The sequence below is a fragment of the Eumetopias jubatus genome, unplaced genomic scaffold (assembly GCF_037043125.1).
Source record: "Eumetopias jubatus isolate StellerSeaLion01/CBP00866 unplaced genomic scaffold, mEumJub1_p1.0 scaffold_7, whole genome shotgun sequence".
NCBI classification, from domain to species: Eukaryota; Metazoa; Chordata; class Mammalia; order Carnivora; family Otariidae; genus Eumetopias; species Eumetopias jubatus.
In genome coordinates, this window is record NW_028274813.1 from 12461528 (window position 1) to 12483167 (window position 21640).

Here is a 21640-nt window from a genome sequence, read left to right on the forward strand (position 1 = left end):
TTCTTTTTCTTCTTCTTTTTTTTAATTTAAAATTTTTTTAAGATTTTATTTATTTGACAGAGAGAGACACAGCGAGAGAGGGAACACAAGCAGGGGGAGTGGGAGAGGGAGAAGCAGGCTTCCCACCGAGCAGGGAGCCCGATGCGGGACTCGATCCCAGGACCCCGGGATCATGACCTGAGCTGAAGGCAGATGCCTAACGACTGAGCCACCCAGGCGCGCCATCCCTCAAGGTTTCTTGCCACAAACGCAAATCTTAAAAAAGGCCTGGGTAAAGAGTGTCCAGGGCTTTGCATGCTTGGCACACAGGAAGAACATGCAGGGATGCTCAGGATCCATGTGGATTATCTCTCTCAAAAGCAGTGCGGTCAAAATATCAGATCAAGGTATAGCTCTACCATCCTCGGTCTTTATCAAGCCAGACTCCGTTTTACACAGCTATAAAATTGATTACACCTCCCCAGTTATCTACATTGAAGAAGAACCAGAGCCACAGCTCTTTAGTTTGAATAATGATATTTATAAATATCTTTAATACCAACTAGGAAGTAAATGTAGAGCTTACTCAACTGTTACATTGTTTGCTTTGTCACAAAAAGAAATATTTTTAACTTCAAGGTATAGATGACTTCTTTACTTTCTAGTTGTAGAAAAAGGAACTAAAAATATGTTCAGAGTGATTGAATAGAAATAATTCTTATTTCTTTCAATAGATGGGATTGCTACTTTTATGTATTATAATTTTACTTTTGAACATATTTGATTTTTCATCAGGAATAATATATAATAAAGGTAAGTTTCAGACTCTCTTACTCTCTGTTTTCTTGTAGGAGTTCTCCTTTAGTCCCTTCCTCACTAACAGTTAAAATACTTTTTTTGGTACTTCTTTACCTTGTCTCCCAATTTTTCCCAGGTATTATTTATTGTGCTCTTGTCCAGAGGTTTCTAATATATCACTGTGAATCTACTGGTATAAGTTGTGTACATAGACACCTTTGTTATAGTGTTTCATCGCTTATAAGTCATAGAATATTTAAAGTTTAAGGAGCATTTTATATTTGAAAAACCTTAATTATTGAATTACTTAAATAGCTTTTTTCAAAAAGATTTTATTTATTTATTTGACAGAGAGAGAGACAGCGAGAGCAGGAACACAAGCAGGGGGAGTGGGAGAGGGAGAAGCAGGCTTCCCGCGGAGCAAGGAGCCCGATGTGGGACTCGATCCCAGGACCCTGGGATCATGACCTGAGCCGAAGGCAGACGCTTAACGACTGAGCCACCCAGGCGCCCTTAAATAGCTTTTTTTTTTTTTTTTTTGCTTTTTCCTACATGGTTACATGTAGTATGAATTGTAAACTGAATTATAGGTCTCACAGATTGAGACTGAAGATCATTTTCTGAAAGTTAATACATGGATTAAGTTACCCGGTAGGACTTTTATGGTGGAAATGCTTTGTACAAGGGGTAAGACAAGGCAATTCACCTCCACTTGTGCAGATTGTTAGATTTTCTAGCATTTTGGACTGGATCTGCTAGAACATAGTAGATGCTTAATAAAAAAAAAATTGTTGACTGACAAATGAAGAGATGGATTCAGGCTGTCTTCTATTCACAGGTGTGTTGCAGAAATGCTTGATTTGGGGCGCCTGGGTGGCTCAGTCGGTTAAGCGGCTGCCTTCGGCTCGGGTCATGATCCCAGGGTCCTGGGATCGAGCCCCATGTCCGGCTCCCTGCTCGGCAGAGAGCCTGCTTCTCCCTCTCCCTCTGCCTGCCACTCTGCCTACTTGTGCTCTCTATCTCTCTGTCAAATAAATAAATAAAATCTTTAAAAAAAAAAAAAAAGAAATGCTTGATTTCTGGGATGACCCAGTACCAGTTCCTAGGTTCTACTGTAGAATATATAACACACACGGGTAGAATCTAAGATTAGAGTCACAGGCCAACTTACGAGATTTCAGAGAAGGGAGTGTTTACTTCCACCTGAGAGGGTTGGTCAGGGAAAGCTTTGTACAAACGAGAGCAATCAATCTAGGTCCCCAAAATGAGTGTGTCTATGCGTGCATGGGGGAGACAACATCAGGGTAAGTGATGGTAAGGTCATGGAGGCAGGTAATCATATAATGTGAGGGGAGCAGTAAATATTCAGTTTGGCCAGAATGAAGGGATAGAAGAAGTAAAGTATTTTGGAAAGATAGGAAACTGGTTCATGTCATGGAATTACTTGAATGCCAGGCTGGAATTTAAGCTTTAGCCTAAATTCATTGAGAGGGGGTTAGACAGAATGGATAAAAACCCATGACCCAACTCTGCTGTCTACAAGAGATTCACTTCAGATCGAGATAAGGGGAAGGGATCTTCCTCCCAACCCCTTTTCCCCGGTTTTGGGAGAGGAGTCTCTTTCCTATCGACAGCTCTCTATTAAAATACAAATTCTCTCTTCAGTCTCTAACTCCTGTCCTTTCTCCGTGCTACCCAAGGGCTTTCAGAGTCAAGAACTATTTAATATTTACATTGCAAAATTTCCAGCTTTGTTTTATTGTTGATCTTTAGTTTTGTACCATTGTGGTCAGAAAATATTTTTGGTATGATTTCAGTCTTCTTAAATTTTATATTTGTTATGTCTTTTTTTATGTGATTGAGCCAGGGGATTCTTCTGTGTGCACTTGAGGAAAATGTGTATTCTATTTTTCTTGGATAGAATGTTTTACATAAATCTTTTAGAACCATGTATTCTGAAGTATGCTTCAGGTGAAAAAAGGTTCTTATTGACTTTGCATCTGGTTAATGAAATTTGTTGAAAATTTTTTAAAAATTAAAAAAAAGTTCAAGAACTGGTTTTTGACCACTTCTGAATTTAAAATATACAATTATAATTCTTACCTTTTAAAATTATTTTGTCAGTTTAAGAAATATGGAAATTCTATCAGTGACTTAAAATATATGTTTTTTTTTTATTATTTAGGTGATATGGAGATACACTTTGCTTGTGATAGCAAAGGGTTCCCCCAAAAGAATGAAATAATCAAGTTGTATCTTTCCTCAGATGACTTGGTAAGGTCCCCTAATAGTATGCAACAACCGCTCACAGTCTTTTTAACTCTACATGGAAAACCAGTAGCACTGTACTCTTTTCAAGTGCCTTCTACTATGTTCAGAATTGGGGAGGTAAAATCCTATGTAAATAATAATCTTTTCTATTCCATTCCACTTGGATCAGGTGAAATATTGCATTTAGCCATTGAACAGCCTGGGTAGTTTTGCTTTTTTTTTTTTTCTTTTTTAAGATTTTATTTATTTATTTGACAGACAGTGAGCACAAGTAGGCAGAGCGGCAGGCAGAGGGAGCGGGAGAAGCAGGTTCCCTGCCGAGCAGGGAGCCTGACGTGGGGCTCGATCCCAGGACTCTGGGATCATGACCGGAGCTGAAGGCAGCTGCCTAATCCACTGAGGCACCCAGGCACCCCCCACTTCTTTTTTTTTAGCTACATTCCCCTTCCCTTTTAAAAGATTGGTTGTAATGATCTTTATTTTTTATGGATCTGGTTTGTCCTTTTGAAGTTTGACAGATGTAGCCTGTTAGAGAAATTTACTTCACATGACCCAGAGAAAGAATCTTTCCCTTTTTATAACAAGTACCGCATTGCAGTTGTCATTTGGGTAAGGGATAATTTGATTTTTACAATTCATATAATGGCATTTAAACACACACACACACACAAACCCAAAATAAAATAAAATATACTATTAAGAGAGCCATCCAGCAAATGCTAACAAAAACCTAAGTTAAGAAAAAATGTACAGATTGTTTGAAATCTATGATAAGTATAATAAAAACAAAGATAAACACCCCACAAGGACAAATACATTGTCCCCCAGTCTTCTTGACTTAGTTCTCAGTTCCTTCTTGATATGCCAAACATATATTTACTTTTTTATTCACAACTGTTGTGCAGTGCATGCCCTTTGAGTCAAAAATGCCTTTCCTCTTTGTGATTACATATTATGGAAATAAGAATGGGCTTTAGAGGAAGAGAGACCTTCGGAGCTGGGGTCAAATCTTGGAGTTGTGCATGGACATACATGGTCTGTGTGCCCTGGGGCAGGTTACCTAACCCTTCTCATCTCTAGTTTTGTCTTCCTAAAAGGGAATTAACTATAACCTACATTTCGTATAGTTGTGAAATGGTAGTTCTAGAAGTGATATCAGTAGAAATAATGCCTAACATTTATAAAATGTTTATGTGTGTCAGGCATCTTATGTTCATGATGATATTTAATCTTCTGTAAGGTATAGTACTTAAGATTAGTGGAGAAGGACTGAAACTATCCTCTTAGATTCAGTACCTGGGGCCTGTAAAATAAATGGAGGAGAGACACATTAACAGGAGAAAAAAACCCAGACTTTATTTACAATGCATTGCAGATAGCCACAGGAAAACTCAGTGATGAGTAACTCAAAAGGCTGAGAATTAGAATTTGGAGCTTCTATGCCAACTTCACAAAGGGCAATACATTGTAAATCAGTGACAAGACAGGGGAAAGGGTTTGGGTTTATCTTCCCTCCAATCTCCATTAGAATGTAAGTTCTTTGAGAGCAGGGATTTTTGTCTGTTTTATGCAGTTCTGTTTCCCCAGCCCCCATAACACTGCCCAGATTTGTGGTAAGAGCTCGGAAAATGTTTTTGGAATCAATCGTTTCCCTGTGTTACAGATAAGAAAACTGAAACTCAGGTAACTTGCCCAAAGTGGTCTTAACTATTAGGAGAACCAAATGAGAGGAAGCTGTTAGCATGCATCTCATGTTGGCTTTCAGTAAAACCTACCATCTATAATTGCTGCTTTCTCATCTACCTTCTCAAAACTGGGAAATAGCCAATAAAATGCACTAAAATGAGTTTTGCCTTATACATTTGCTCCTTTAACACAAAATAATGATTTTAATAAAATAGGGATTTAACACAAAATTTAACATAAAATAATGATTTTAATAAAATAGGGATTTCTACACGTGATGGCAGATGGCTTTGATTCTATATTTATTAAACATAATAACTTTATGTAAATTTTTTGACAGCAAAGATTATTATATCAATGAATTAAAGCCTATTATGATACTAGCATAATAGATGACTGAGTTCTAGAAGTGTACTATTTCAAAAGAGATTTTTTTTCCCTAATAATTACTGAAGATAGCAGGCTTCAGCAGCATCTACTTTTCATAGATTTCCCCTCACTTTTAAATTAATGTAAAATATGCTTCTCTCCATCAAATTGTCATGACTTTTTTTTCTCCCCTCTCTCCTAAAGAAAGTCGAGTGTTCTTTCCAATCTGAAAGTGAGCTTACTTCGAAGGAATTTCTAGGTGTGTTCACATCAGGAGGACTTGCTCCCAGCTTGGGAATTATAAATAGTACTTATACTGGCATCTTCCACTTTAATTTAACTTTGGTAATAACATTTTGTTTTATTCTTTGATATTATTAATGAGAAATATACTCTCTCTCATAGGATGTGTTTTTTTTTTTAAATAGTCCATGATATCACATCTATATGTTTTGTGTTTTAAACCTAACAATACAATGTTAAACTTTTTGCTTTAAATAGTTTTTAAGAAATTAGTATATGTGCTGCTGAAGTGAACGCTAGTTCTTAAGAAATTAAAGAAAAAATACGGGTGGTTTTTTACTCTTTACCTACATATTTAAGATTTGAATCGCTCTTCATTCTTTTCCTGGGATGGGAGCTGCCATCTGGTGTCATATTTCTTCAGCCCAAAGAATTTTTATCATTTCTTACAGTGCAAGTCTGTGGGCAATGAATTCTCTGGGAGATTTATTACCTCGAAAATGTCTTTATTTCACCCTCATTTTTGGGGTTAAGAAAAAATTATATATTTATTAAGATATAATTTGCATGCCATACAGTTCGCCTATTTGAAATGCACAATTAAATGGTGTTTAGTATATTCACAGAGTATGCCAACATCACTACTATCTAATTTTAGAACACTTTCTTGACCGTGAAAAGACAGCCCATCCCCCTTAACAGTCACTCCCCCGCTCCCGCTCTGCTCTCCAGATGTAGGCAACCACTAAACTACATCTGTCTTTCTGGGTTTGCTTATTCTGAACGTCTCAGACAAATGAAATCCTACAACATGTATCTCTTTGTGACTGGCTTCCCTTCAGCTAACATAACTTCTCCACGTTTCGTCCACGTGGTGGCACGTGCATATTCCAGTGTATCAATACCACGTTTTGTCTATCCATTCATCAGTGGCTGGACATTTAGGTTGTTTCCACTTTGGGGCTGCAGTGAATCATGTAGCTATGAACATCTGTGTACAAATCTTTGTGTGGAAATATGTATTTTTAATTTCTCCTGGGTGTATAACCTGGGAAATTGAGTTGTGAGGTCCTAGGGTAACAGTCTGGTAACTGCCAGACTGCTTTCCAGAGTGGTTGCACTCTTTTACATTCCTACCAATAGTGTATTAGGGTTCGGATTTCTCTACATCCTCACCCACACTTGTTACTGTTGGTGTTTGGTGATACAGCCATCCCAGTGGATGTGAAGTGCTATCTCATTTGGTTTTGATTTGCATTTCCTTGATGATTAATGAGGTTCAGCATCTTTTCACATGTTTATTGTCCATTTGAGTATCTTCTATGTGGAAATATCTATTTAAATTCTTTGTCCATTCTTAATTGGGTTGTCTTCTTATTCTTGTCTTTATATTCTCAATACAAGTCCCCTGTCAGACACATGATTGGCAAGTATTTTCTCCCATTTTCTGGGTTGTCTTTTTACGTTTTAGGCAGTCTCCTTCGATGCACAAAAGTTATTTTGATGGAGCCTAATTATCCATTTCATTGTTGTTGACCTTGTTCTTTGGTGTCACGTAGGAAGCCATTGCCTAGTCCAAGGTCACAGAGATTTACCCCTCTGTTTTCTCCTAAGAGGTTCGTAGTTTTACTTTTTACATTTAGGTTGTTGATCCATTTCGAGTTCATTTTTGTGTGTGGCGTGAGGTTGGGGTCCATATGCATAGTTTGTATGTGGATATCCATCTGTCTTAGCACCATTTGTTGAAAATACTATTGTTCTTTCCCTACTGAATTGTTTCGGCACCTTTGTTGAAAGATCAGTTGACTGTAAAGGTGAGGGTTTATTTCTGGATTCTCAATTCTATTGCACTGATCCATGCATCTATCCTTATGCCAGTACTGTGTTGTCTTGATACTGTTGTTTTGTAGTAAGTTTTGAAATAGGAAGCACGAGTCCTCCGACTTTGCTATTCCTTTTCAAGGTTGTTTTTGCTAGTCTCTATATGAATTTGCTGACTTCCATGTGAATTTTAGGATAAGCTTGTCAATATTTACAAAGAAGCCTGCTGGAATTCTGATAGAGATTGTGTTGAATCTATAGGTCAATTTGGATGGTATTGCCATTTTAATAATGTTATCTCCCATCCATGAGTATAGGATGTTTTTCTATTTATTTAGATTTTCTTTAATGTCTCTCAACAATGTTTTGTAGTTTTCAGAGTATAAGTTTTATACTGCTTTTGTTAATTTTGTTCCTAATATTTTATTCTTTTTGATTCTTTTTTTTAAAGATTTTATTTATTTGACACAGAGAGAGAGAGAGAGAGAGAGAGAGAACACAAGCAGGGGGAGCAGCAGGGAGAGTGAGGGAAAAGTGGGCTCCCCACTGAGCAAGGAGCCCGATGCAGGGCTTGATTCCAGGACCCTGGTTCATGACCTGAGCTGAAGGCAGACACTTAACTGACTGAGCCACCCAGGTGCCCCTCTTTTTTATTCTATTGTAGAGGGAATTGCTTTCTTAATCTCATTTTCAGATTATTCCTTGCAAGTGTGTAGAAATACATTTAATTTTTATATATGATCTTGTATCCTACAACCTTGCTGAACTCATTTATGAATTCTAATAGGTTTTTAGTGGTCACCTTGATTTTTGAATGATACTTTTGTCAGATACAGAATTTCTGGTTGACGCCCATTTCCTTTTGACATTTTGAATATGTTATTCTGCATTTTGAATATGTCAACTGACACCATTGTTTCTGAATGAGAAGTCAACTATTAATTGTATTATTGTCCCTCATATGTAATGTGCCATTTTCCTCTGCATGCTTTTAAGATTTTCTCTTTGTATTTACCCTGATTGGATTTCTCTGGGCTTCTTGAATTATAAGTTTATCAAATTTGTAAAGTCTTCAGCCACTATTTCTCTAAAAAAATGTTCTGCTCCTTTCTCTATCTCTTTTCCTACTGGGGCTCGAATTATGCACATTTTAGAATATACAACATTGTCCCAGAGATATTGAAGGCTCTGGTCATTTTTCTTTAATCATTTCCCCCCTTTTTCAGATAGAGTAATTTCAACTGCTGTATCTCTAAATTCACTGATTCTCTTACCATCACCAATCTGCTCATCTAGTAAATATTTTATTTTGGTTATTATACTTTTTGCCTCATTATTTTCATCTGGTTTTATTGTTATATTTTTCATTTATGTGCTGGGATTCCCTGTCCATTCTTTCACTAGGACATTTTCTTTAAGCCTATGTACATATTTATAATAGCTGCTTTGAAGTCTTCATCTGCTGTCTGGACTCACTCCGGGTCAGTTTATCAAGTTTATCAACTAATTTTTTTTTTTATCAGTACATGTTTCTCTTTTCATGTCATATCATTTTGGTTGAAACTGGACATTTAAGATAATAAGCTGTAGGAACTCTGGATTCTGTTATGTTCTTAGGAGATTTTGCTGGAGTGGGGGAATTGTTGCTTGTGGTGTAAAAGGCTCTTTCTTGCCTTGACACAAACTGTAAACTGTCTTATCTATGGTTTCAGCAGCTGTTATCTCTGTTCAGTTTGTTAAGCTTCCATGATTGATTTTTTTTTTAACATGGCCTTCATTGGTCTCAGCACTTGCATTGCCCCAGGATTTGGGGAAATTTATATTTAGCTCTGAGCTCATCACTCTTGCAGTTCTCTTGCCTATCAGATTTTCCCAATTCTCTGTCCACACCAAGCTCTGTTCTCTGGCACATCAAGCCAGTAATGCCTCAGTTTTGTGCTACCTGAGCACAGTTGCATGGTATGCCACTTTATAGCATTTTACATAATCAATTAACATTTTAGTTATTTCCAGTCTTCTACTATTACAAGCAATGATGAAAAATATTCTTGAGCACATTTTATTTCACACATATGTGAGTATAATGTAGGATAAATTCCAAACAGTGAAATTGCTGGGTAAAGGGTATATGCATTAGATGTTTTTATTTAATTTCCATTTTTAAAGATAGGATGGGATATAACAAAATAAGTGTTGCCATTGACATTGTCAAATACTGTATTCTGACGTCTTCTTTATTCAAGTTCAGTGATCGAGTTTACTGGGTGATCAATATTCCCAGAGAAAACATTACAAAAAATACAGGTAAGAGTGATGTGAATTAACTTTTACTCATGGGTCTGGGTTGCCAAATGTAGCAAATAAAAAGCACTTATATTAAAAAATTATTTGCTATTCCATATAAATGTCTCATGTCATATTTGGGACATACTTACTAAAAATTATTATAATTCATCTAGAATTCAAATGTAACTGGCAATTCTATTACAGATAGATTGGTTTAACACACATAACATTTATATTGTTCTTTATTTAAGTAAACTCATTTTCTAGAAAGAACTCAAAAATTGTAGTATGGAGAAATTCAAGTACAAATAGGTTACCTTAAAATAGTCTGTAATATGAAATATATTATTCACTATGGAATCTACTATTAAGTGTTATGTGGTAGAATATCTTTATATGCTACTGTAAATACCCAGATAGAAAAAAGAGGAAAGTAAATTTCCAGGAGTTATAAGTACTGAGCTAGTGGACTGAGCTAGTAGATCTTGAGGCATGAAATACATTTTCATACTTTTAAAAATGATGGAGGGCATATTATTTTAATATGATAGGTGCAAAAAGCAGAAACCAACTTGGCTTCACTGAAGAAAAAAGAAGAAATTTGTTTTTGTCATGGACCCCAAAGATAAAAAAGCAACCAGGTTATAGGAAGGAATTAGGACTAAGAAATGGACAACCATCAAGACTTTTGCCCTATTTCTCTTTTCTGTTTTCTGTAAATCTACGTTTATTTTTCTCTCTCTGCAGACTAGCTTTCTAAAGCTGCCTCACTGCTAGTCAATTTTTTAAAATATACATTTCCTAGGGGCCAGCCCAATTCTAAATTCCCAGGAGAGTACCTTTAATTGGCCTACTGTTGATCTAGCACCCACTTGTGTATCAATCAAATGGTGATGAAGGAGCAGGACCATGGGAATCCAACAGGCCAACCCCTCTAGGTACAGGAGTAATTAAAGGGCATATGGGATCGTGTGTCCTTCAGAGTTAGACTAAAGTTAGAGTAAGGAAGAAATGATAGAAAAGTTTCCACATAAGGAAGTGTCAAAGACAAAAATGCAAAAGCAGCCCCAGTGCTGTAACATCTGATATGAATTATATAGCATTTTTATCCCATATTCATATTAATTTTTTCCAAATTAATCTGTTGGAAACTTGGTAACTTTTTTTTTCAAGGAATTCATCCTGAAAATTATACTCATTTTTTTTTTTTTAAATCTAACTTAACTCTCATTAGTATTAGGATGGAATGTTCTAGCTCCTTGGCATAATATTGACATTAGTTTGAGAAAGGAAAAAGTGAAGATCACTTGTTATTTTTGCTCCTTCTATTTACAAACTTTAATTTCAGAAATGCAGTGATTCTAGGGTCACCCAGACAGGAACAAAGGCGACCTGAGAACTTAAGTATTTTATGGAAAGACACCACATGAGCTCTGCCTCGCTTGACACAATTCCCTGGACTGAGTAAAAAGAAATATATTTGAGCTCATAATATAATAGGAGAGGCTGGCCTAATTAGGAATATGCTAGAAATCAGGAAAAAATATATTCATGGGAAGGAGACCATACTTGCTCATTCATTTTTTTTCTTCCTTAACCATATCTTATCTACTGCCCTGCCATGAATTGTTGTATCATGTAAGCATGACATCTTGGGAAGGGTAGTTGAGAACACATCAACCACAAAGGTAACAAAATTGTCATGATAGTAGAACTAGCAGGTTCATCACTACTCTAAACACTTCACTTATACTAACTCATCTGTCCCTCACTATGTGCTAGGTACCATTATGATGTCCATTTTCTTTTCTTTTTTTAACATTTATTTATTTATTTGAGGGGAGAGGGAGGGACCGAGGGAGAGGGAGAGAGAGTCCCAAGCAGACTCCGTGCTGAGCCCAGAGCCCGACACAGGGCTCAATCCCATGACCCTGAGATCATAACCTGAGCTGAAATCAAGTCAGTCACTTAACCAACTCTGCCGCCCAGATGCCCCTATCATGTCCATTTTCAAATGATTTAACTGAGACCCATGGAGCCGTAGGGAGATGCAGTGATAGCCAAAAAGTGCTGAAGGCAGTTTGAAGTTTGAACAGCATACAACTGTTGAAAGAAAAAAGAGTTCCTCTTTGATTTAGACTTCATAAATTGTCCTTTTTTATCATTTGTAAATAAGATATAATTTGCATTCAGTAAAATGTATCCTTTTTTGAAAAGCATCTAGTTCTGTAAGTTTGCACAAATGTGTACAGTTGAGTAATCAGTACAATCAAGATACAGAACTGCTCTAACACCTAACAATATTATCCCACCTGTAATTGACCTCTCCCTATTGCCCAAGCCCCCCCCCACCCCCACGGATCTGTTTTCTGTTCCTGTCATTTTGCCTATTCCAGAGTCATATACATGGAATCATGGAAAATGTATCCTTTTGAATCTGGCTTCTTAGCATAATTCATCTGAAATTCATCTATGTTGTAATTTCTTCCATTTTCTTACTGGATAGTATTCCATTGTATGGGTGTACCAGAGTTAATTTTATTGAAGGGCAATTTGGATTTTTCCAGTTTTTAGCTATTTTGAGTAAAGCTGCTACAAGCATACAGGTTCTCTTGTGAACATAAACTTTTGTTGTGTTTGGCTAATACCAAGTAGTAGGATCGCTGTGTTATATGGTAAGTGTAAGTTTAACTTTAGAGGAAATTGTCAAACTATTTTCCAAAGTAGCTGCATCATTCTGCATTCTCACCATTGGGTTATCTGAATCAATGCCAGCACTTTGTATAAGGGTGTGTGTGTAATTTTAGCCATTCTGATAGGTGTATAGTGGCATTTAATAATTTTAATTTGCATTTCCCTAATCATTGAACATTTTTTTGTGCTTATTTGCCATTTGAATTACCTATGCTAATCTTCTGCAAGTTTGTTATGTATTTTGGATCTAAGTCCCTCATCAGATCTACAAATATTTTTTTCCTAGTCTGTGGCTTGTATTTTTCATCTATTAATATCTCTTGCAGATCAGAGTTTTTAATTTTGGTGAAGTCTAATTTATCAGTTTTTTATTTTATTGATTGCACTTTTGGCATCATAGCTGACTCAAGTTCACAAAGATGTTCTCCTATATTTACTTCAAGAAGATTATGGTTCCAGGTTTTGTATTTAGGTCTATGACTCAATTTGAGTTAATTTTTGTATGTTATATGGACTGAAGTTTATTTGGGGGGAATATAGATACCCAATTATTCCAGCACTATTGTTGTAAAAACTATTTTGTCTCCATTGTATTACTATTTCTGGGTTCTCTGTCTTTTCACCCATACCACGTTGTCTTGATTACTTAAGCCTTTATAAATAATAAGCTTATAATAAGTAATGTTAATCCTTCAACTCTGATCTTTTTCAGAATTGTTCTGGTTAGTATACTTCTTTTGCCTTTCTCTATAAATTTTAGAATAAACTTGTCAGTTCTATAAAAAATCCTGTGGTTCTTAAATTTGGATCACATTAAATCTATAGTTCAGAGGAAATTGACATCTCACCACTGAGTTTTTCAATCCATGAACACTGTATCCCTCTCCATTTATTTATATCTTCTTTGAACTATTTCATCAGGACTTTGTGGTTTTCAGCATAGAGATCTTACACATTAAAAAATAATTTTATACCTAAGTATTTCATGTTTTGGTGTATTATATGTGGTTATTATTAATATTTGAATTTCCAACTGTTCATTGCTAATATGTAGAAATAGGATTGATTTTTGTAGATTGATTGTGTGTCTTGCAACCTTGTTAAATTCGCTTATTGTTTCTAGTAGCTTTTTGTATATTCTTTGGTTTTTCTACGTAGAAAAATCATTCATCCGGAAATAGAGATAATTTCTTCCTTTCCAGTATGTATTCATTTATTTCTTTTTCTTGCCATATTTGTAGTGGTAGGACCCCAGCACCATGTAGAATAAGAATGGTAAGAGGACATCTTGGCCTTATTTCCAATTTTTAGGGGGAAAACATTCAATCTTTCATCATTATGTATAATGTTACTGTAGGTATTTTGTAGATGCCCTTTATCATATTAAGGAAGTTCCCTTCTATTCCTGGTTTGCTGAGTTTTTATCATGAATTGGTGTTGAAATTTGTTAAATGCTCTTTCTGCATCTGTTGAGAAAATAAGGATTTTTCTCTTCAGTCTGTTGATATGGTGGATTTCATTGATTCATTTTTGAATTTTGAGCTAGCCTAGCAATCCTACGATAAACAACTCTTAGTTATGATTTATTATCCTTTTTATATATTGTTGGACTCATTTGGCTAGTAGGTTCTTGTGGTTATCAGCCTGGAGTTTAATTTTCTCCTAAGGTCTTTATCTCCTTTTGGTATCTGATAATGCTATTGTTATAAAATGATTTGCTCTGCTGTTTTGTCCTGCTGATGAACGCCAGGCTGAAAAAGGACCTGCCGTGCTTTGGGGAGGAGTCGAGGTAGCCCAGCACAGGTGATAATGTCCAGGAGTTCTTATGGAGCCTCAGATGCTTTAGAATCTTCATCCCCCTGGGGAATGTCTTCATGACGCCCTGTAGGATCAAGCTGTTTGGCTCTTGAGCCCCAGATATGGAACTAGGAACACACCTGCTCAGATGCCGAGTCTCCATCCCTCCATACCCGATGCCTTCAAGAATGTTTTTGACTGGGAAACCACTGACCTTCCCAGAAAGCCCAAGCTCATGATGGGGCGGCGGAGGGGTGGGGTGGGTGGGTGGGTGGGTGAGCAGGGCAGAGAATGTTTGGCAAGATGCAAAAGTTTTCCCAGCCACATTGCTTTTCTTTTCAAAGGTATTTTCACTTTGGCCTCTGAATTGAAATGCTGTCTACTTTTAAGGAGGGCACGTATTATAATTACAGTAACACTTCGGTGTTATATGCAAACAATGAATCATGGAACAATATGTCAAAAAAAATGCTGTCTACTTAAGGAGTTTCAGGAAGGCTTAAATAAGGGGCTGTGAACATGTCTAAATCATTTTATTGTATTGGAAGTCAAGCTTTCACTAGAAACCAGTTTCTGGGTATTTCTTGGTTTATTTTTAACAGCCATCTTTTGGGTTCAAATTATACAGATTTTAAAAAAAGATTTTACTTATTTTAGAGGGAGGGAGGGAGAGAGAGAGAGAGCTCCATGTGTGTGAGCATGGGGGGTTGGGCAGAAGGAGAAAGAGAGAAGGAGAAACTGCACTGAGAGCAGAGCCCATCCTCTGGCAATCCCACGACCCTGAGATTACGACCTGAGCCAAAATCAAGAGTCCCTCGCTCAACCAACTCTGCCACCCAGGTGCCCCAAATTATACAGACTTTTAACAATCATTTTCATCCAGGAGTCTGGGCAGAAAGGTTGGCTTTTTAGTTTTGATTCATGCTCTTTATTGGACAGTGTTTATGAATAATGAACAAGTTCATTGTTGCTGGGTCTGACGGCCCCCCGGGGACCAGGTGTCCAAATCCCCCCCTCCGCCCTTCAGATGGGCTCTGCTTGGCAACTCAGTGCAGCTGGGGTCATCCCCAGAACTTTAAGGGTGAAAATTCCCATGGAAGAGAGACCCAGAACAGTCAGCAGGGGCAGACGAGAGTGCTATGAGAAATTTCGCCTTGTCTTGAGGCCCTCTGTTAAATAAAGTAATTTTGGGAGCTATTAATGTAAAATTGCTAGAATGATGGTGATATTGTGACTAACTTCTGAAAGCTGGGGTTTCTGGGTCTGCTTTCCAAGAGGGCGATTTCAAGGTTGAAAAACAATGAGCCTCATTCTAGGAAATACAACACTTTGCACAGAAATTTCTTTGAAAGGGAGTCCTGGTGTAATTGCCAAAATGAAATACAGGTGATCACTGCCTGGAACCATCAACAACCCCCGCCCCCCTCACCTCCGCCACAAGCTGCTTGTTTGTTGTGGTTTTTGAAATCCTGACTTGCTGGTAAACCTGGTGAGAAGGAAAAGTAAGTACAGAGGCTTTTAGAACTAAGTAACCCTGAACATAAAGCTGATTTCTCAAAAGAGAAATAGATAAATATGAGGAAGAGTCCCTCCTATGTTATGGAAAAGATTTTATAGTACCATCTTTCCATTAAATGTTTGGTGGGATTCTCCAGGCCAGTGAAAATATCTAGGCCTGGAGTTTTCTTTGTGGGAAAGCTTTTAACCACAAAATCCATTTCCTTAAGAGATATGGGCGTACTCATGTTCTCTATTTTTTTCTTAAGTGTGTTTTGGCACTTTGCATCTTTCAAGGAACTTTTCCATTTCATTTACAGTCTTGAATTTATGACACAAGAGCTGTTTGTGATAGTCTCTTATTTTCCTTAGAATAGGGAGTCTGCAGTGATGTTCCCCATTTCATCTCTAATATGACTTATTGGTACCATTTTTTCTTTATTAGTCTGAAAAGTTCATCAATTTTATAGACCCTTTCAAGGAAGTATCTTTTGATTTCATTGATTGTGAATATTGTTTTCCTGTCCTTTCTTTCATTGACCTTTACTCTCATTATTCTACTTACTTTTGGTTTAATTTACTGCTTTTTCCCTAGTTCCTTAAATTGGGAACCTTTAGATTAGGGGTCAGCAAACTACACTTTTGGCCTGCAGCCTGTTTTTGTAAACAAAGTTTGATTGGAACACAGCCATGGTCATTAATTTCTGTGTTTCCTGTAGCCGCTTTTGTACTCCGATGGCAGAGTTAAAAGTGTTGTGACAGAGACCATATGGCCCATAAAGCCCAAAGTATTTACTACTTGACTCTGTGTAAGGCCGTTACTATCTTTCAACCCTGGCTTCAGATAGGTTATTTATTTCTTTTATCCACTATAAATATTTTACTGCTACATATTTCTCTCTAGCACTGCTTTATCTGCATCTCATAAATTTTGATTTGGTTGTGTTTTCATTTTCTTTCAATTCAAAATGTATTCTAATTCGCCATGCTACTTTCTCTTTGACCTGTGGTTATTTAGAAGTATGTTGTAAGATGTCCAAATATTTGGGGGTTTTCCAGATATCTTTGTTATCGATTTTTTCTAGATGAATTCTGTGTTCTGAGAACCTATTTCATATGATAATTTGTTAAGATGTTTCCTATGGCCTATTTGGTGAATCGTCCATGTGCACCTGAAGAAAGTATTTATTCTGGTCTTCTCAGCTGGAGCGTTCTATAAATGTTGGTTAGCTCAGCTGGTTGGTAGTGATAGCTTTTCATTATTCTTACTGATTTTTGTCAGTTACTGACAGAGGAGTGTTGAAATATCCCACTATAGCTGTGGATTTTTAAATTTCTCTTTTCAGTTTTATCAGCCTTTGACTTTTGTATTTTGAACCTCTTGTTACGCACGTACATGTTTAGAGTTGTCACACCTTTTTAGTGAATCGATCCCTTTATCATATGCACTGGCCCCTCTTTACTCCTGATACTACCTTGATCTGAAATCTTTGTCAGAGATTGATAAAGCCACTACAGCTGTCTGTAAATTAGTGTTTGCATAACGTGTTTTTTCACCCTCTTGCCTTGTTTTCCCAAGACAACCTTTAGAGCACATTAGTCAACAGAGTGGAAGCACACAAATGAATTTTGAAACCGATGCATCAGTAAATAAGATCTGACACAAAAGTACTGATGCCTCCCACTGAGCATATAATCAGATGTAGGAAGGCAGAACTTTAAATCCAAGAGTAGAGGAAGGATGCCTGTAGGGAGGGGAGGACCCTGGGACCAAATTACCAAGGCAGACTCAGCTGATGTCTTTAACTTCCAGATGCCTGTGGCACTAACTGATAAGGTTTGAGACAAACATGGCCAGGGGTCACAAAGAGCAATGGGAGGTATCTGCGCTGTCAGCAATGGGGAAGAAGTTCACAGTGCTGTAAAGATTGTGGGCGCTCAACTCTGTAACAACGAGGTGGGAGGTGGGAGGTCACAAGAGCTGTAGGGAGGCTCTGTGCTCTTCGATGTCAGGTACTATCTATAAGAAACCCACCTTAACCACACGGCAGCAAGATACGATGAAAAATGACTCAGTTACTGGTTTCATGGAGGAGCTGTAGCTGTAGGAAGGACTCTGTGGAAAACAACCAGCTTGTCTAAGCCAAAATAAACATACAAGCATTGGAGTAGCTATGGTGCTATTTTTCAGCGTGGGATACCATCGCCTTGGTCGCTTATCTAACGCGCAAGTCTTCTTCACCCGAAGTACCTAGGGTCTTCACAGCCAAACATCCCTGTTTCCTAGAACTCTTCATGTAGTTCTGTTAGAACTTCTGAGTTCTTGCACAGCACCTGAAGCAGGTGTAAGGGCACATCCACTACCTGCCAAGGTTTGTTTGGAGCTTTGCCATTGAATTCTTCCTCTTCCAGCTCTTGAACTCTTCCAACGACCAGCTAGCCCTGTTTTGCACAGCTTCTTGGCTGCTTCCTATACATCCTTCACTCTATTAGCCACATTGCAGGTGGGATTCATATTTCCTGTGTGTTCAGGATAAGCAGGCTTAGTATGACCACGAAACAGCAGTGTGTGCTGGCTAACACACAAGTGGAAAGAGATGCAATTGATACAAAACCAATCCAGAAAATAATTGGATGTTACTGTCAATAAAGAATTAAATCCATGCTTTTCCTTATATTCGATCACTACATGTACCATCATAGGAACGACACCATTTCTGACTTTAATCAGAACTTGCAGATTTATGCAAGACCTGTGGATCCTCAGGGCTCTTCATATTTTAAAAGTCAAAGATAGTTATGCACATCCCAACTTTGAACCCGTCCCACTGAAGGCCAGTTAAGTCATATATCAGAAGATTGACTTCTTTTCTTGGCTTAGCCATCACATGGGAAGCTCCTTTTATAGAAACCTATATGATGTTTTCTCACACCATTATCTTTCCCAAAGTCCAGGAATTGCTTGATGGAAAATAGTGACAGCAAGAAACACAAATAGCACTTGATCTACCCAGGTACCAGCTGCTTCGGAACCACTGGAAGAGGCATATCCTCCCTGGATTGGTGCACAGACTCAACTAGATGCCTGGGTATACATGAAGGCCTGTGCAGCCAAGGCATTTGGGTCAGGCATGTTTTTCATGAGTGTGCCCTGATTTCAGCCTCAGCCTTGGCCCATGTCGTAAGAGCTCCCAGGCTGAGTTCACCACACATGGCTTCTCCAGGCCACACCCATTCTTTTATTTTAACCCACCAATGCCTTTATAAATATTTAAGGTGGGTTTCTTATAGATAGCATATAGTTCAATATTGATTTTTCCATCTAATCTGGAAATCTTTTAATTGGTATTTTTAGACCACTTACATTTAATGTGATTGTTGATATGGTTGCATTGAAACCTGTCATCAGGCTATTTTCTGTTCCATCTCTTTCACTATCTTTCTTTCTCTTAATAATATTAATTATGTTTTATTCCATTTTATCTCTACTATTGGCTTATTAATTATACCTTAAATTTTTTTTTTAGTGTTGGCCCTATGAGTTACACTATATATTTTAATTAATCATGGTCTACTTTAAAATAGTAGTATACCATTGCACATGAAGTGTCATCACTTGCTTTTTAAGCCACAACAGCTCTTGGAGACAAATTATGATCTAAAATATTATCCAGGGGTGCCTGGGTGACTCAGGTGGTTAAGTGTCCAACTCTTGATCTCAGCTCAGGTCTTGGTCTCAGGGTCATGAGTTCAAGCCCCACATTGGGCTCCACACTGGGCATGGAGTCTACCTACAAAAATAAATACAGAAGTTAATTAATTAAATATCTGGATTTATGCTGTGGTAGTAAGATCACTTCATAATTCTTATATTTATTTTACCATCAAAATGTCTGTAGGAAAAAAGCATGGGAAACCTTAAATATAAATGCAGTCAAATCAATTGGGAAATGAACAGTAATGTTGTTGGTTGTGTTTATATAGCCTTAAATTTCACCAACTTGGCATACAAAAAAATGGCTGATTTGCCTTTTGTTTTCAGATATTGCAGCTGTAGAAGAATGGTTAGTAAGGATCACTTTACAACATGGACTAAATATTTATACTACTGAAGGAACACTATTGGATAATGTTCGAGGTAAATGCCAACAGATAAAAGTAAAATGGAATCCATAATATTCTTTCAACAAACATTGTAACCTACTATACGCCAGACTCTGTGCTAAGTCCTAAAGAGAGAGAGAGAGATGAACATTACCCTCCAGGAATGACAAAGAATTAAATACACGTGGTTAATTGTTAACAGAGATCTGCAAAGAGTGCTACAGAAATATGAAAATACATCTTTTTCTATAGTCCTATTGGGGTCATGATAAACAACGGCTTTATAAAGTTTTTGCATCTTCTAGAAACATGTTATAAAAGATACTCTTGATTGCATTACAGTCTTTATGATGACCATCAGCAAAAATTCTTGCTCATTCTTTATTAGAACATTTACATTTTTTCCATGAAAAATTGGTTGTTTTAAGGTTATGAACACTGAGTGATATAATTGTGTAGGCTTCTCTTTTCCAGTTGTCTGATTTATAGTCTGATTTTTGGATCATCTGTAGCAATATAGTATAAAATTTTTTTTAAGTCCTCATTCCTGGACCTTGTATTTATCTTTACTTTCCTCACCTTCCTTTAAAAAAAAAAAAAAGTTTTTATTTAAATTCCGGTTAGTTAACATATGATGTAATATGTTTCAGGTCCTTTTTACTTTTATTCTTTACTCCCACTTTGATTTGGTGCTATGTAGAATGCAGAGTAAAAATCAAGAAATATTACATTTTATGGAAAGAATTTCCTGGGTAGCTTTAAGAAGAGTAATAATGTCTCCACCCAACCATGTGCCAATTAAAATCAGCTCTACAAGTGGAGCTGGGCATCTGTAATTAAAAAGGAAAAAAAAAATCCCCACAGGTGATTCTGATGTGCAGAGGATTAACTGCTCTAGAGAAAAGGTTGCACACGTGCCAAGAGACACCTGACAATCTATTTAACGCAGTATTATTTGTAACAGGAGAAATGAGCAACAATGTAAACGTCCAGCAGTAGGGGAAAAGAAATACCTGTAGTGTATCTGTTAAAACGAAGGAAATAGACCCACATATATTATCAGGAACAGAAATCAAAGCATTGAAAGAAAAATCAAGTTTCAGAATAGAATAGGAGAACATTTTCTTAAAATTCAGAAAACACATAAAGCAATGCTATATACTGTTCATGGGTACATATATATTGTAGTAAAACTATAAAAATGGATTAGAAATAGATGCAGCAATTTCATGATAATGGTTGCATTTGGGGAGGATTTGGGAATGGGGCTATGTAGGGGACAGAGATAACTTCAGTCATATCTATATTGTTTTATTTCTTTAACCAAAATTAAAGTATCTGCAACAAAAATGACAAAATGTGCTTTCTTGCTTTGTCATAGTGTCCAAATTTTTTAAAAAATAGTCATTTATTCAATAGCAATTGCAAGCTTTTTGAGACTGATATTTTGAAGTCCCGTGCTAGCTATGTTTAAGGACTAAAATAACAACTTATAATTATTTCAGTTTTTAAAAAAATATTTGAAGTGAGTCATTTACATATTGGAAATGTACCCAGAATATTATATACTGCAGTAAAATTTTAGTGTACACTTATTTAGAATGAATGGAGGTACTGTGGTAGCAAAGAGCTTCTCAAGTTAGTTGTTGTTAAAGGTTCCAGATGCAGAAAAGAGATTCATCCGTTTGAGCAATTGCAAGGAGGCCAGTGATGTGAGAGCATAGTAAATGACCGACAGTGGCTTAGAATAAGTTTGGAGAAGCTGCAGGGAGCATGGTAAGAAGTGCGGGGTTTATTTTAATTCTAATGAAAAGCTGTTCTAGTGTTTTAAGCAGGAGAGGAAAATTCAGATTTATCCTTCCTAAATGGATCATTTCAGACGCTGTGCAGAGGATGGACCCCTGGAGAACGATGGCAAGAATGGGGTGGGGGGAGGATTGGTTAGCAGTTGTTGCCCTGGTCCACTCGGGAGGTGGCCCAGAGGAGGTGGGCTGGGGGATTAGTGGTGGAGATGGTGAGGAGTAAGAGTCTTCAGAATACATTTTGGAAGTAGAGCTGGTAGGGCTTCCTGGCAGACAGTGGGTGAAGGAGACAG

General features: G+C 37.1%; 1 protein-coding gene and 1 pseudogene across 1 annotated transcript in view; one reads left to right on the top strand and one right to left on the bottom strand.

Annotated features, from left to right (window-relative positions):
* Positions 1 to 713: 713 nt before the first annotated feature.
* Positions 714 to 21640, top strand: part of CATSPERB (catsper channel auxiliary subunit beta) — a 106804-nt gene continuing 85877 nt past the window's right edge. The window contains exons 1-5 of the mRNA XM_028102368.2: positions 714 to 792; positions 2963 to 3051; positions 5308 to 5448; positions 9411 to 9471; positions 19484 to 19579. Coding sequence (XP_027958169.1) covers positions 714 to 792; positions 2963 to 3051; positions 5308 to 5448; positions 9411 to 9471; positions 19484 to 19579 — 466 coding nt within the window. The remainder of the gene's footprint in view (positions 793 to 2962; positions 3052 to 5307; positions 5449 to 9410; positions 9472 to 19483; positions 19580 to 21640) is intronic.
* On the bottom strand, positions 17629 to 18847 carry LOC114225312 (pyruvate dehydrogenase (acetyl-transferring) kinase isozyme 3, mitochondrial pseudogene; annotated as a pseudogene).